The sequence below is a fragment of the Bos indicus x Bos taurus genome, chromosome 25 (genome assembly GCF_003369695.1).
Source record: "Bos indicus x Bos taurus breed Angus x Brahman F1 hybrid chromosome 25, Bos_hybrid_MaternalHap_v2.0, whole genome shotgun sequence".
In the NCBI taxonomy this organism is placed as follows: Eukaryota; Metazoa; Chordata; class Mammalia; order Artiodactyla; family Bovidae; genus Bos; species Bos indicus x Bos taurus.
In genome coordinates, this window is record NC_040100.1 from 16,316,226 (window position 1) to 16,331,641 (window position 15,416).

Here is a 15,416-nt window from a genome sequence, read left to right on the forward strand (position 1 = left end):
AAATGAAGAATTTCAGTACCTTGTGATAAGTGCTAGAACAGCCGTCTGTATATGGTACCCAAAGCAGTCACCTTTGCCTAAGGCAGGCAGGAAGACCACCCCGAGGCAAAACTGAGCAGTGGTTCAAAGGATGAGGGTGTTAGTTGGTGGTAGGGGAATGGGGTAGGGGAGACCACGGAAGGGTGTTCTATGTAGAGGGAATAGCGGCTATGAAACCCTATACACCGGTTAAGGAACCTTGAGCAGACCTAATGATGGAAACATGAATGAGCTGATGGGGCACAAAACAATTTTGTTTACAAATGATCTGATCAGTGGAAATAAGCAACACCAGGGCTGGAAATTTGTGTGCCTTAGTCTCTGCTAGGGTCCCAAAGCCTAGAGCAGTGCTTGGGACCCTGTTGGATACATCATGAATGAATAAACCAAGGTGGCTCAGTGGTAAAGAAAGCAGGAGATGCTGGTTAGATCCCTGAGTCAGGAAGATCTCCTAGAGAAGGAAATGGCAACCTACTCCAGTATTCTTGTCTGGAAAATCCCATGAAGAGAGGAGCCTGGTGAGCTACAGCCCATGGGGTGGCAAAGAGTTGGATACAACTTAGGGACTAAACAATAACAACAGGGGACTTCTCTGGTGGTCTGGTGGCTAAGACTCCCGTACTCCCAATACAGGGGGCCCGGGTTCCATCCCTGGTCAGGGAACTAGATCTCACGTGCAGCTGTCCAACTAAGACCTCGTGGAACCAAATAAATAAATTAATTATAAATAAGTAAATAAACCGAAGATACACAGTACCTAGAGTGGATGGTGTGGACAGTCGGCTAAAGCATTTGGGCTTTACCCTGGAGTCAGTGGGGAACCCTTTGGGGGGTTAAAAATTGAAAAGCCACAAGATCTGACCTGGATGGGAGGAAATCACCCTGATAGTGATATGAAGGGTGAAGAGATCAGATTGATGAATCTTAAATTTGGGCACTGTCAATAAAGATCGGGGGTCAGGTTGAAAAAATATTAGATAATTCTATGCCATTAAGAAGTAACTCTGATTTTAACAATACCCCTGGGAGGCAGGCGTTTCCTCTTTATACAGAGAAGAAAATGGACTCAGCGAGGCGCGGTGACTCGGCCGAAGTCACACAGCCAGTTGGCGGCAAAGCCCGGGGATTCAGTCTGGCCTTTGTGGCGCTGCAGGACCCAGCACACGATGTAGATCTGAGCCAGGCGTGTAGCGGCGGGAACTCGCCCCTTCTACTCAGTAAGTGCGGGAAAGTCCAGCGGATCGCTACTACAAAGAATTGGTGCCCACAGATAGGAAGAGGGAAGCGAGGCGCGGAGAAGGAATGTTGGGTCTGGGCGGCCGCCGTAGGAGCTGTGCTCTCATCTCCATGGCAACAGCGAGAAGCGGCGGGAGGCCTCTGGGCGGTGCAGCCGCCACAGCGGATTGGAGCGGGAAAGACGCGGAATCCGTGACCTGCCTGTGGCCCCGAGGGCGCAGGTGATGGGGTTAGGTCGGTGGAGGGAGCCCGGGGTTTAGGGAAAAACGGAGGGTCGGGCTGGGGCCTTCGAAGAAGGTGCTGTCCCATACCCGCGATCCTCACTGTTCGGACCAGAGACCATCGTTGGGCCTCAGTTTCCCCAAAGGGGAAATGGGAGGAGGAGAACGGGCACCCGAGCCCAATGGCCCCTCTCAGTCATTGAGGCCCAGGACTTTCTCTCCCCTGCAGCTCCTGGACTGACCGGCAGTGTCCTGCCCCATGGACGTGAGTCTTAGGCCCCGTACTCCTCTCTGGCGCGGTCCCCTCGGCACCCCTAACTTACCCTGACGTTGCCTTCCTTGGCGCCTGGACTGGAGCTCTTTACCCAACATAGACCCTTCCAGCTCAGGACAAGAGCTGTGAGACAGAAAGAGTGCAGGGGTGGCCTTGCCAAGGCAGGGCACTCCACACTCTGGCAAGATGAGGAGTTAGGAAATCAAGGAGGAAAAGCATCCCAGGAAAAAGGAACAGCGTGGGCAGAGACGTGGATGTGAAAGAGAGGCCAGGGAATTGCCAGGACTTCAGTATGGCTGGAGTATAATGGAGGACAGAGGGAGAGGCAGGCAGGGCTAGACTAGAGCCTTTGTCACTGAGATAAGAAGTTTGGACCGAGTCAGTGGGAGCCACTGATGGACTGTCAGGGAGGGAGGGATACTCAAGGACAGCTGGTATGGAAAGGAGCATAACTGCAGAGTGCAAGACAGAGGCCAGTACTGTGGGCTGAAGGGTGGTAGAGTAGTCCAACGGAAACAGAGACAAGAGGTCTGTTTGGAGAGGCATTCTGAAAGGAAGAGCGATAAGTCTTGGAAAAGTCTAGAATGACCAACAGGTCTCTGATGGCGCTGAAATGGGGATGACGAGAGAAAAGGCAGGGTTGGGGACAAGACGAAGATGAAGATGTTAGTTGCTATCGTGTCCGACTCTTTGCGACCCCATGAACTGTAGCCCACCAGGCCCCTCTGTCCATAGCATTTCCCAGGCAGGAATACTGGAGCATGTTGCTATGTCCTTCTCCAGGGGCTCTTCCTGGCCCAGACAGTGTAGCCCTATTACTCTCTCCGCACCACATGGTGGCTGTTCCTCCCTGTTTCCCAGCTACCTCCTGTGTCCCTCCTGGTGTTTCCGTGTCCCCACAGCCCTTCCACGTCTCGTCACCCTTTCTTCCTGTGCTGTCCAGGCCTCCTCTAGCCCGTGGAATCCAACCCCGGCTCCCGTCAGCGGCCCCTCCCTGCTGCTCCCCATCCCGGCCATCGTCGTGCTCTCCGTGGGCATCTATCTGTTGCTGTTGGGTCTTGTGCTGCTGACCAGGCACTGCCTGCTGGTGAGGGGCCTGGTGGGGGCTGGAGGGTGGGCCCTGACAGGGGAAGAGGTCAGCCTGTCCCCCCATTTGCAGGCTCTTACCCTGAGACACCTTTGCCATTTAGTCTCCATATCGGCCTCTCACCTGGGCCAGGAGACCCTCTTCTCCTCTCCCCAGCTGAATCTTCTCTGGCTCCTCTCTCCAAAACCGAGACTCAGCTGTCCCTCCCAACCCGCCACCTGGCCAGGATCCTGAGCGGTGCCCTCTCCTAGGCCCAAGGCTGCTGCACAGACTGCAGCTCTCCCTGCAGGAAGCAAGGCGCCTCCAGGCCCCAAGACTGTTGCCAGACCTGCGCTGAAGCCTGTGACTTCCCCCTGCCCAGCCCAGCCCGCTACTTGGATGCCTGCTGCCCCCAGCCCGCCGAAGCTGTGAGTTCTCGTCCTGGCCCCTGGCCCCTGAGTCCTGATCCTGGTACTCTCAGTGCATTCGTTTTTTTTTTTCTTTTTCGGTTCAACAAAATTTATTACGGAGCACCTATTCTAGGCCAGGCCTAGTTCCAGGTACTGGGTCAGGTGGAGACAGGCGAAAACAACAACATATCAGATATTTTCTGGTAACGAAAGCTACTTGGAGAAAGAAGAACAGGGCAGTAGCTGGAGAAGGGTGACCTATGTAACATGCAGGGCATACTGCGACCTCTGAAAATGGTAGTTAAAGCAGACAGAGCTCCTTCTGTTCTTGGAGTGAGTACAATGTTCTAGATACTGTGCAACTTCATTAACAACCTCCAGAGCTGGGTATTTTTAAAACTCTTATGTACATATGTTTTTTGATTACAAAGTATACATGTAGAAATACATAGAAAGTACAAGTTACTTTATAAGCCAGCCCGCTAACCAAGGTTACTATGTTTGGTGTGTGTCCCTTATATACTAATACACATACAGTGATATCACTGTTGTATTTCACTGTGGGTAAAAATGTATGCCACAGGGACTTCCTTGGTGGTCCAGTGGCTAAGACTGCACTCCCAATGCAGGGGGCCCAGGTTCGATCCCTGGTCAGAGAACTAGATCTCACATGCCACAGCTAAGACCTGGTGCAACCACATAAATCTTTTTTACAAAATGTATGCCACACCTACTATTTCCTCCCAACTGCCACTTGCCCTTTTTAACCTGACATCACACCTTGGCTACCCGTCCATGCTTTTAACCTCCTTTTGCAGGGGGCATAACTTGGCTCAGGGGCATTTAGTTGCTTCTTCAGTGTTCCACAGGACAGTCTCGCAGAGCAACTTGCTCCATCGTGTGTTGAAACAGAACCTTCAGGGAGAAGCCTGGCTCACAGAGGACAGGCTGTTTTTGCATTTGTGGCTTTAAAGATGTTAAGTGTCACTGACCACCTTCCTAGGCCATGCTTATTTTGGGCTCAGAGATTTAGACAGCAAAGCTCCTGCCCTTGAAATGGGGACCTTCCCTAGGGAGGTAAGAGTGAGGGGAAAAGCCCAAGCAGAACTTGGGCAGACTGCAGTTGCAAATTCCTGCAAGAAGTTTTGAGTTTCAAAATCAATTGCAGGGCAAGGAGTTCTCCTCTTTCAGATATAATCTGCTTCTGATTTCTCAGGAGTAGCGCAGAGACGAGGCCCAGGGCTTGGGCTCCAGGGATCAAGGGGAAAAAGGAGAAGACCCTGGGTCCTCCAACCTCCTATTTTACAGAAAATGCTTATTTACAAATGATTTCTTGTTCCCTGCCCTGGGGACCCCACTCCCTTCACCTTCTGTCTGTAGGAAGGGAGTGGTCAAGGGCTTCTCCTCCTCCCTGAGAATGAGGTGTGCTGTCTGGAGGGACTGACTCCTCTCACTGCCCCCTCCAGGGCTGCGGGGCATCCAAGCCAGGAGAACTACAGGGCCTGATCCTACCCAGCTTCTTCCAGAGCCAGGACAGGTTCTAGAATGATGAATGGTGGGGTGGGGTCATTCCATCCTTGGGCTGTCTTTCCACAAAGCACAGTAAGGCCTCTGTATTCTTCAGTTTCCTTACGCTACCAAAAGCAACTGCAAATATTCCAAAGCCCTTGCCTCTCACAGCTGTAGAAGTTGGGGCACACAGAGGCCTCAAGCCGGGCCAAGACAAAAACCCAGGTTTCTCTTTCTCTCTATGGGAGAAACTCAACTGCGCTACATCTTTCACAAGTGTGTCATGAGGGCCTAATTCATTCATTCATTTATTTATCCACTTACCAAAGAGTTGAGACTTCCCTAGTGGCTCAGACAATAAAGAATCCACCTGCAATGAAGGAGACCTAGGTTCAATCCCTGGGTTGGGAAGATCCCCTGGAGAAAGGGAATGGCTACCCACTTCAGTATTCTTGCCTGGAGAATTCCATAGGCAGAGGAGCCTGGCAGGCTACAGTCCACCGGCTCGCAAAGAGTCGGACATAACTGAGAGACTAACACTTCACACTACCAAAGACTTCTGAAGTTACTGTTGAGGAACTGTGCTGGGCCCTGGGGGTGCAGTGGAAACAAGATAGGTGTGGCCCTAACCTTCATGGGGCTTACATTCCTGCAAAGGACACAGAGAAATAAGTAGGCAGTGACATTGGAGTGTGAGAAATGATGCAATCCGGGACAGTTCTGGTTCTTAAGCGCCGGGTGTGATCAAAAGCAGGGATGAGGCTTAAACAGAAAGCCAGGCATCCGGGCCCCATGCCCAGTAGATTTGGAATGAGATTGAAATTTGCGAATCTTTAGCAAGTTCTTACATGGCAGACACATACACCAGGGTTAGAGTGCAGGGTTAGAGTGCAACATATGTATTCATCATACTGCTCAAGGGTGAGAGCTGTGACCAGAAGAGCTCCCCTTGGTGAGAACTCACTGTGTACCAGGCACCATGCTTCATGCCTTCCACTGATTCCCCAAGTGACCCTGTGAAGGAGGTGTTCTACTTCCTAAATCCATTTCAGAGATGAGAAAAGTGTGTGTGTGTGTTAATTGCTCAGTTGTGTCCGACTCTTTGCGACCCCATGGACTGTAGCCTGCCAGGTTCTTCTGTCCGTGGAATTCTCCAGATAAGAATACTGGAGTGGGCTGCCATTCCCTTCTCCAAGAGATGAGAAAACTGAGGGTCAAATCACAAATCGGCCAAACCTGGGCCTGAATTAGATTCAAACCCCGAGCTCCAAACAGTAACGATGGCTGGCCTTTACAACCCCAGAGTGAAAGAAATCAGAGTGAAAAACTAGAGAAATACGAGGGTTAACGGTCATGCAGAGCCCTTGTTTAAAAAGGGCTTAAAAAGCAGGTTCCTTGCAGAAGCCACAGGGCTGCCGGCGAGAGTCGAAATATCCATTAGCTAGTTCTTAATGACTAGAGCCAAACCCTGCCAGGGGGCCAGAGCCAAGAAATGCTTTTAATACCCTTTTCTCTGAGGTGAGGGCAGTGTGGCCTCTCTTAGCCCCCAGTTCTGCACACAGATTGATGGTGCAGTCCTCCAAAATTCCACAGAGCTGACTTCAGCCCAGAGCAGGACTCCCCAGAGACGCCCCCAAACCACACCCCATCACACACAAGGAAGCCGCCTCGCTCTCTCCCCTCCGCCATGATATACTTCTGCTTCCTCCTAGAGAATTCTTTTGGCAAGGGCCAATGCACCCTCCCCTCACCGGAGCCCCTACTGATATCTGATCTCACCAGTCATCTGACACCGCACCCCAAAACCTCAGCTCTTCTAAAGGTCATTTCCCTATTCCTGGCTTGGCCCGGAGTCTGATTGAACTGTGCAACTGTGACTGTCACTAGCCCTGCCTCAGGCCTCAAGGAGCCAATCTTCTGTCACCCATCCTGGGTGTGACCCACTCCAGCCACTTGGCCTGACTCCAGTCCATGCCTGGAGCAGTGGCAGATCGTCCGTGTCCCACGGCAGGAGAGGAGTGGATTGGAGCAGACCGGTTCTCCCTTCCTGTCTCTAAGGACAGGCTGTTCCTATTCCATGAGAGGCAGACTTTCTGCCTCCCCTCTTCTTTGCCTAGAGGGAAAAATGACATGCTTTGATTGATTCATTCATTCAATGTTCATTTGTATTTCAGGCACCTGCTGAGCCTGAGTCCCCTGGTAGGTCAGTGGAGATAGAAGGTGAATTGTCCCTGCCTTAGGCAAGCTTGAAAGAAGTTGGTATTCACCGCCCTGGGAAGCAGTGGGATCAAAGCGGGATCTCAGGGCTAGAAGCAGGCAGGCCCAGACCTATCCCAGCCCCCTTCCCTAGTTAATATATTCCTTTGCATGATCACTCCCTCTCTGAACCTTCATTTCCTCTTTTGTAAGGAGGCCCTCTACTCAAGATTCTGATAAAGAAATGTGACTCCCTTTAAATAGTAAAAAAAAATTAAATATGAAAATTACCATTTTTCAGGAAAACTAGAAAGACTTTTTAAAATCATTCATGGACACAGTCTGTGCCTGGCACAGAGTAGGTGCTCAGAAATGGAGGGTGAATGACAGCCAGCTTGGTCTCAGGCCAAGAAAGAAATCCACAAAACCAGCAGGTGGTTTTCATCATAGAGTGTGTGTGCTTTCCCTGTCTTAATGACTTGCAATTGTATGAGGTCGTAAGGGTATAGAACCATCTCTGAGCTGAACATTGGGGTGTAAGGGTGGGGCCAGGGCTAACTGATCTCTGGTCCTCAGTCTCCTCATCTATAAGATGGGAAGAAAGAAAGGATGTGCATGCATGCTAAATTGCTTTAGTCGGGTCTGACTCTTTGCTTCCCCATGGACTATATAGCCTGCCAGGCTCCTCTGTTCATGGGATTCTCCAGGCAAAAATACTGGAGTGGGTTGCCATGCCCCCCTCCAGGGGCTCTTCTCAACCCAGGGATGGAACTCGAGTGTCCAGAGTCTCCTGCGTCTCCTGCACTGGGAAGCAGATTCTTTACCACTAGTGCCAACTGGGAAGCCTAGAAGAAATGACCTCCCCCACAAATGGCTTCTTCCAGCTCCTTCCAGTTGTAGGAACATTGCCTCCTGGCTAATTTCTCAACATCACAAGGAGCTGATTTGTTCCCATGAGTGGTGGATGGTACCCTCTGATCCACTGGGCAAGTGGGACTTTCCAGGCCTCTCTGTTCCCTTCTCCCTTGAAAAGGAAACAGCTCCGGGCTTTGGTCCCCCTCCCTCGCCCACCTCCCTCACCCCACCCTCCTCTCCCGCAGGACTGGGCCCCTCGCTGCCCTCACTGCTGCCCACTCTGCGACTGTGCCTGCGCGTGCCAACTTCCTGACTGCCAGAGCCTCAACTGCCTTTGCTTTGAGATCAAGCTCCGATGATGATCCCGGGTCCTTGCTCTTTGGAGAGTGGCCAGCCCCCAGGGGCCACAGGCCCTGTTCCCTGAGGGGACTCAGGACACCTTTCTCCAGGCCATTGGAACCACAAATGGCCTGCCCAGCTCACCGACCTGGGAACCAGCAGTGGAGAGCCTGGCTCCCTGCAGAGCGGGACTCACAGAGCCCTTGGCGAGCAGGACGGCAGCCCCTTTGCAGGGCCAGAAGAGAGAGGGGCTGGTGCTCCAGCAGGTCCCCCTGCCCTTGACTCCCTCTCCCCAAGTAACTGATCATATTTGAAGGTGAGGTTGGGGGACACTGCTCACCATCCAGAGCATGGGACAAACTTGAGCCTTGACTATCAGGATGTAGGGTTACCCCAGGCACACCCTGTCCATGGACTCTTGGTTATTTTGAGGTGTGAGTGTAGTGCCTGCCTGTGTGCTCTGCCTCTGAAGAATCAGGACAGCCCGTGTGAGGCCCAGAGTCAGGGGAGGGGGTATCTGAGGAGGAGGCAAGGAAGGCCACAGGTCTGAGTCCTCTTACCCCTCCTTCCTTCCTCACAGATCGCTGTCCAGAGATTTATTTCTCTCGACAGCCTGTTGAGGGCCTCAGTCTGGATTTCCAAGGAAGAAATCTCTGAAGTACCGGTGAGTGGGCAGGGGGCCCTTCCCCCCACCCCCAAAATAGGCAGGCCCACAAGCTTCTTCCCCATCCTTCACTTTAGGCCCCACGCTGGCCTGAATGTCAGGGGCTTCAGGTTTCCCTAAATATAGGTCCCTGCCAGGGGATCTATGGCGAGCAAAGGGCAGGGGTCACCGGAGAAGGTCGGTTGGGGGGAGGGGGTAGCTGCCTTATAACCCAGCCCGGGCGGGGCCTGGCTCACTCGCTGCTGACCAGGCTCGCCCGCTCCTTTGGCTTCCTCCTCACAGGTGGGCACCAGTCGGACGGAGCAGGGTTGGAGTTGGGCTGAAGGCTCCGGGATTTAAGAGGGGAGACCCGGCCGGTAGGATGGGGAGGCTCAGAAAGGATCTGGGAGGCCGACAGCCGGGGACGGATTTGATTTTGGAGAGGGAAGTCGGCGCCAGGGAATTTTGCAAGGACTCTGGTCTCACATCCCCAGACTTGCTCGGGCCGAGTGGCGGCCCGAGCGGGTTCCCGCCGGGTCCGGCTTCCGCGGGAGAGCGGCGGGCGCGTGCGCACTCGCGGGCCACGTTGGCTCTCCCGATCCCGGGAGCCGGACCTGCCGGGATGGAGCGCGGACGCGGCGGGGATACCCGCCGGGCGGGACACCCGGAACTGCCGCCGGCTCGCGCTCCGGGAGCCTGCCCGCGCCGCCCTCTCCTGAGCCGGGGCGGGCAGTCGCCGGGCCCCTGCATTCGGTTACAATGTGACACTCGCTGCCTCAGTGCCGCCGGAAGCTGGGGCTGCCCCGGGCCGCCCGATAGGCCTGCGGGAGGGAAGCTGAGCTTCGCTGTTTTCGGGCTCTGCCACCCTTTTTTCCTCCGACCCCACCCCATTCTCATCTCCTCCGGGGCCCAAAAATCGGCTGAGTCACGGCGCCCCGAAGCACGCCAGGAGGAGGGGAGGGGGGTCGGGAGAGGAGAGGAGGGAGGGGAGGGCCCTGGCGACCCGCGGGATGTGGCCCGAGTCACGTCCGAGGGGGAACGAGGGGGAAGGGCTCGGGTTCTCGCCGGACAGTCCCCGCCCAAGCGCCGCCTCCCGGCTTCGCCTTTCGGGGGCGGCCTTTCGCACACTTCCTCGCCTGCCATTGGACGCCTGGGCGCCTCCGGCCCCCTGCAAAGGGAAAAACCCGGCGGGGGGCGGAGCGGTGCCTTTATAAGGCCGGGAACCACCTCCTGCCCGCCTGCCCCTGCGCCCCGCCTCGGGAGTAGAATAGGCTGCGTTCCTCTTGGAACGCGCCGCCGAACCAGAGTCCTGGTGACGATTGCCGCGTTCGCCCCCTCAGTCCACTCCGCCAGCCCTCCACCGCTGCGCCCCGCCAGCCCGCCCCTTTCCTGTGCCAGGTGAGCGCCTCTCGCCACGTGCGAAGGTCAGGGAGGGGGTCGTGGAGAAGGATCCCGGGGGCAGACGCGGGTCGGGCGTCCGCACGGAGCCCCCCAACGCGGCCCCAGCATCTTCCTCCTCCGCCACCACCCACACATTTGCTCCCAGCCGGGCCTCCCGGACTCTTCCAGCCTGAGCTCCCTGGGTTTGCTGCGCAACGCAGCGACCGCTCCGCGCGCTGAGTCACAGCGGGGAGGAAGGAAGCCAGGCGAGATGAAGGGCCGTTCCTCGCTCCCCTTTTCTTGTTAGGACTCCGGGTGCAAAGATGATGGCCCCTTTGCCTCTGCAGGGATCCTAGGAGGCATCGAGGGGTGGGAGCCAGCTCATTTACTGCCTCAGGGTTCCCAAAAGCGGGTGGTTGGTCCCTGTCCTGGGAGACGGGTGCCCCTGGCCAGGAGGGGAAATCCCTTGGCAGCGCATGATGCCCCATTAACACTTTCCCTATCTTTCCTTATCGGGTGACCTTGATTCTGAGCCTGGAACAGCTGCAGCCGCGGAGCAGACAGGAGCATTTTCAGGGGAAGGGGTGGGGCGCTTGCCTCTCCTCCACGTTCTCTTACCCTGCATGAGCAGTGAGGGCAACCCTCACTCCTTTCCTCCCCCCACCCCCACCCCGGGCTAAGGCTTCCTCCGCCGCCCTTTTCTGGGCTTCCGAGGACCACCCCATACCACCACTTTTTTCCTAACATCCTCCCCCACCTTGGGGGGAGCAGCCTGACCTTGGGGTGTCCTTGAGGCAATGGAGCCTGGGCCAGCCCTGGGATCTCAGGTGGATTGGAAGGAACACTCTTATCGCAGCCAGAGATCTGAGTTCTAATCTCAGATCAGGCCCTTGGGTTGCTGTGTGGCTTGAAACACAGCCTTTTCCCCTTCTCTGGCTTCTTACAGATGAGGACGTTGGGCCTTCTGCCTTCGGCACAACTTCTAATTCCAAAATACTCCGGTTTGGTTTTGCTTCCAGGCAAGGTGACCCCCATGGCACAGCGCAAGCCAGAAGGGTCCAGCTTCCACATGACCTGCCTGTCCATGGCTCTGGCCTATTCCTTTAGGCCAGATGCCAATATACAACCCCACCCTCAGCTGGGTAACACCCAGAAACAAACAGAGTTAGGAAAGGTACAAGAGGCAGGCCTACTATAGGGAAGTTGGGTGTAAGGGAGAGCCTGGGGCAGGAAGTGACCCAATACCTGCCGGGAGTTGGGCAGGGGAGGTAGGGAGCCTTTCCACTGACCTCCAGGCAAGGGGCCCTGCTGGTTGGGAGACCAGGGGAAGACTCCACTAACTAGCCTTCTCCCATGTGTCTCCTCCGCCCAGGCACTGACAGGCACCATGCCCCACCAATACCCAGCACTCACCCCGGAGCAGAAGAAGGAGCTCTGTGACATCGCTCACCGGATTGTGGCTCCGGGCAAGGGCATCCTGGCCGCAGATGAGTCCACCGGTGCGGGCAGGGCACAGGGGGAGGAGGGTCCGGGGTGGGGTTGAAGGGCTGACCCCTTTAATTCCCATGTGATGCTTTCCTCCAGGGAGCATTGCCAAGCGACTGCAGTCCATTGGCACCGAGAACACTGAGGAGAACCGGCGCTTCTACCGCCAACTGCTGCTGACTGCCGATGACCGCGTGAATCCCTGCATCGGGGGCGTCATCCTCTTCCACGAGACGCTGTACCAGAAGGCCGATGATGGGCGTCCCTTCCCCCAAGTTATCAAAGCCAAGGGCGGCGTCGTGGGCATCAAGGTGAGGGGGCTAGGCCTTGGGGTGGGAGATGTGAGACGAATGTGCATGTGCTAAGTTGCTTCAGTCATGTCCGACTCTTTGCAATCCTATGGACCATGGCCCACAGCTTCCTCTGTCCATGGGATTCTCCAGGCGAGAATACTGGAGTGGGTTATCATGTCCTCCTCCGGGTGATCTTTCCCACCCAGGGATTGAACCTGCTGTGTCTTTTGTGTCTCCTGCATTGGCAGGCGGGTTCTTTACCGCTAGCACCACCTGGGAAGCCCAGTGAGATGGATGAGGGGCAAGGAAATCCAGGATAACAGGCAGGGGTCGTGGTGGGGATGAACTGGGTGGGGAGACTTGGGTGGAGTCTGCCCTGATCGCCTCCAAATTGTGTGTAAGAAGCCAGTAACTTATGGGACTTGCTTGGCATTTTAATCTTTGTGATTTTAAAAGCCACAGGTTATGTTTATACTATTGAAAAACCAGAAGCTCAAGGCCATGAAGTGTTTTGCTCACACTTAGTAAATGGTAGAATTCAAGCTTATCTGTGTGTATCTTGCCTCTTGGGACCAGATACCATGGCTAAGTGAAACACTGGCAAACCAGGAAGGATACTTGAGAGATGAAGTAAAGCTGGGACAGGGTGGGGCTACAGAGGAGAAAAAGGCTCTAGAGCAAGAGTTTTTGTTGTTTTTTAAATACTATTTATCTGCTGCGCTCGGTCTTCATTGCGACACACGGAATCTTCCATCCTCGTTGCGGAACACAGGTTCTTTAGTTGCGGCGTGTGAGATCTAGTTCCCTGATCAAAGATTGAGAAAAGGGCACCAGAGACCACCTCCCATCCTATCTTGTTGCCCTCCACCCCCGCAGGTAGACAAAGGTGTGGTGCCCCTGGCAGGAACAAATGGCGAGACGACCACCCAAGGTGAGAACCGCTTAGCTCCTGGCCCTACCAACCAGCCCACCCTGGTCAGTACCCCTCTGGGTGCCCAGGCCATGTGGGAGCCACCTGCCCCCTCCGCTGGCTGGCTCTGACCCCTCCATCCCCTCTTCAGGGCTGGATGGGCTGTCGGAGCGCTGTGCCCAGTATAAGAAGGACGGAGCTGACTTTGCCAAGTGGCGTTGCGTGCTGAAGATCGGGGAGCACACCCCTTCTTCCCTTGCCATCATGGAAAACGCCAACGTCCTGGCGCGTTACGCCAGCATCTGCCAGCAGGTGGGCCTGTAGGTCCCCAGCAGGCCACGTCCCACCTAATTCCATTCCAGTGTGGCAGCTGGCCTGCCACCCACCTGCCAGCTTACCCCAAGGCTCCGAATCCTCACCAAGCTCCAGGCTTGTGTCCACGAAGGGCTCTGCAAACAGAAGGGCAGAAGAGGGATTATGTGGGTGGATCTGTGGAGACAGCTAATCTCCTCCGATCTGTTTTGAAGTGGGGAGGGCTGTGTAGCCAGGAGTCCTGGGGATAAGATCTTGGTGAATAGCTGTGGAGGGCTGGAGGTGGGGCTCTGGGTTAGGAGGCCTCACTGCTACCCTTCCCTCACCCCGCAGAATGGCATTGTGCCCATCGTGGAGCCCGAGATCCTCCCTGATGGGGACCATGACTTGAAACGCTGTCAGTATGTAACCGAGAAGGTAGGTGGCCTGCCTGCCTGGGCAGTGAGGTGGGCTAGGGAGCTGGGCCGGGGCCCCTGGGGTGACCCTCGTCCCCCAACTCCACCTCACCCCACTTCGGTCCCACCCTGCTGTAGGTGCTGGCTGCTGTCTACAAGGCTCTGAGTGACCACCACATCTACCTGGAAGGCACCTTGCTGAAGCCCAATATGGTAACCCCAGGCCACGCCTGTACCCAGAAATATTCTCACGAGGAGATTGCCATGGCAACTGTCACAGCGCTGCGCCGCACAGTGCCCCCCGCTGTCCCTGGTGAGACCCATTCCTCATCTTGACCTCTGGGAGGTAGATGGACTTAGCCGTGATCCTTGTGCCCATGTGGTCTTGATTTTCAGGTCAGCTTCTAGGGCCTCCTTCCAGTCCCCTGGGTTGCTTGACTACAACCCGTCTCCCCATGTCACCCCCTCATTCTACAGGGATCACCTTCCTGTCCGGAGGCCAGAGTGAGGAGGAGGCATCCATCAACCTCAACGCCATCAACAAGTGCCCCCTGCTGAAGCCGTGGGCCCTGACCTTCTCTTATGGCCGAGCCCTGCAGGCCTCTGCCCTGAAGGCCTGGGGTGGAAAGAAGGAGAACCTGAAGGCTGCCCAGGAAGAATACGTCAAGCGAGCCCTGGTAAGGATGGGTCAGGAGGCGGGCAGGGTGCTGGGGTGGATGGGATTCTGAGAAGGGACCTTCTCACTCTGGCTCCTCTCCCCTCTTAGGCCAACAGCCTTGCCTGCCAAGGAAAGTACACCCCAAGTGGTAAGGCAGGGGCTGCAGCCAGCGAGTCCCTCTTCATCTCTAACCACGCCTACTAAGCCGACGTGTTCTAAGGCTGCCCCCTCAACACTCCAGGCCCCGTCCCCTCCCACACTCACTCTTGAAGAAGAGGGGGGGGGGTTCATCTGGGGCTCCAGGCTGCTCTTTCCCGTCACTCTTGCCTCCTTGTGACATTGGTGCCTGGTGTTGTCTGTGTACGCTAACTCCACCGTTTCCAGCCTACTGCCAATAAACAGCTATTTAAGGGGGAATCTGGTGTGCATGTCTGTGGTCTCTAGGGCAGGGGAGGCCTGGGGGAGGTGGCAGAGCTCAGAGAAGAAAGAGCCCTTGCTTTATGTTCTTTCTGGAGCAGAAAAGTGGGTGAAGGAGATGGGCTCCTTTAGTACTCTGTTTGATGCTTACCCGGGACTTCATGAGAAAAGCTTGTGGATTTTCTTCCAACTAGCTAGTGCTCTGCTCCTTCTACCAGCAGCATCTGATAAGGCCTTTACAGTTAGGAAGTGTGTGTGTAACTGCCATTCTTAGGAGGCTGCAGCCTCAGCCTCAGTTTTAGGCCCAGAACTCATAGGTATAGAAGGCCCCTGTGACATACACAAAAAAATAGCCACTGACAAAAAGTAAGCTGTCCTGAATCTGTAAACTGGGCAACATGATAAGTATTCTGTAGGAATAGGCTATTATTCCCAATTCTCCCTTAGGACATCTTGCTGGGAAATTTATTGATTGAAACAAGATTATGAATGCATATCTTTAATGCTGTTGAGCTCATCAGTCTTCCCATCTTTAAAAGGAGAAGGGCTGACTTCTGAGCTGTGGAACCCCTTGAAGAACCTGGGATCCTAACACCCACATCAACAACACAGACACACAAATGTGTACCAACAGAACTGTGGCGCTCAGGTTCCAGGTTAAGAATTGAACCTCTGTGGCTTCTGCATTCAATGCAGCCAGAATGAGGGTCCTGCACTTACCCTATGTCATGCCGGGAACCCTTGCCCATTCACCCAGGCTGTGGAGTACACTTACGAC

At 55.0% G+C, this 15,416-nt stretch overlaps 2 protein-coding genes across 7 annotated transcripts; both read left to right on the plus strand.

Annotated features, from left to right (window-relative positions):
• The first annotated feature begins 1,062 nt into the window (after positions 1–1,062).
• On the plus strand, positions 1,063–8,814 carry LOC113883200 (late cornified envelope-like proline-rich protein 1). Of its 3 annotated transcripts, none has more exons than XM_027526654.1 (6): positions 1,063–1,256; positions 1,726–1,761; positions 2,714–2,857; positions 3,109–3,264; positions 8,052–8,461; positions 8,726–8,814. In XM_027526654.1, exons 2-5 carry the CDS (start codon positions 1,756–1,758, stop codon positions 8,163–8,165), a joined length of 420 nt encoding a protein of 139 aa, XP_027382455.1. In that variant the 5' UTR covers positions 1,063–1,256; positions 1,726–1,755; the 3' UTR covers positions 8,166–8,461; positions 8,726–8,814. The 3 variants fall into 3 exon arrangements, with proteins under 3 accessions (XP_027382455.1, XP_027382453.1, XP_027382454.1); XM_027526652.1 differs by lacking the exon at positions 1,063–1,256 and adding an exon at positions 1,354–1,509; XM_027526653.1 differs by lacking the exon at positions 1,063–1,256 and adding an exon at positions 1,355–1,496.
• ALDOA (aldolase, fructose-bisphosphate A) lies at positions 8,772–14,638 on the plus strand. 4 transcript variants are annotated; one of them, XM_027526651.1, is made up of 9 exons: positions 8,772–8,809; positions 11,541–11,667; positions 11,753–11,964; positions 12,823–12,877; positions 13,008–13,168; positions 13,502–13,585; positions 13,702–13,876; positions 14,041–14,240; positions 14,330–14,638. In XM_027526651.1, the coding sequence occupies exons 2-9, from the start codon at positions 11,556–11,558 to the stop codon at positions 14,423–14,425; spliced, it is 1,095 nt and encodes a 364-aa protein (XP_027382452.1). In that variant the 5' UTR covers positions 8,772–8,809; positions 11,541–11,555; the 3' UTR covers positions 14,426–14,638. The 4 variants fall into 4 exon arrangements, with proteins under 4 accessions (XP_027382452.1, XP_027382450.1, XP_027382451.1 ...); XM_027526649.1 differs by lacking the exon at positions 8,772–8,809 and adding an exon at positions 8,907–9,091; XM_027526650.1 differs by lacking the exon at positions 8,772–8,809 and adding an exon at positions 9,927–10,186.
• The last annotated feature ends 778 nt before the right edge of the window (positions 14,639–15,416 follow it).

Coding starts and splice junctions, on each gene's coding strand:
- LOC113883200 (XM_027526654.1), top strand. Junction 2,858..3,108: donor TGACCAGGCACTGCCTGCTG/GTGAGGGGCCTG, acceptor GCCCTCTCCTAG/GCCCAAGGCTGCTGCACAGA. Junction 3,265..8,051: donor GCCCCCAGCCCGCCGAAGCT/GTGAGTTCTCGT, acceptor CCTCTCCCGCAG/GACTGGGCCCCTCGCTGCCC.
- ALDOA (XM_027526648.1), top strand. CDS start 11,202: ATGGCACAGCGCAAGCCAGAAGGGTCCAGCTTCCACATGACCTGCCTG. Junction 11,965..12,822: donor GCGGCGTCGTGGGCATCAAG/GTGAGGGGGCTA, acceptor CCACCCCCGCAG/GTAGACAAAGGTGTGGTGCC. Junction 13,586..13,701: donor GTCAGTATGTAACCGAGAAG/GTAGGTGGCCTG, acceptor ACCCTGCTGTAG/GTGCTGGCTGCTGTCTACAA.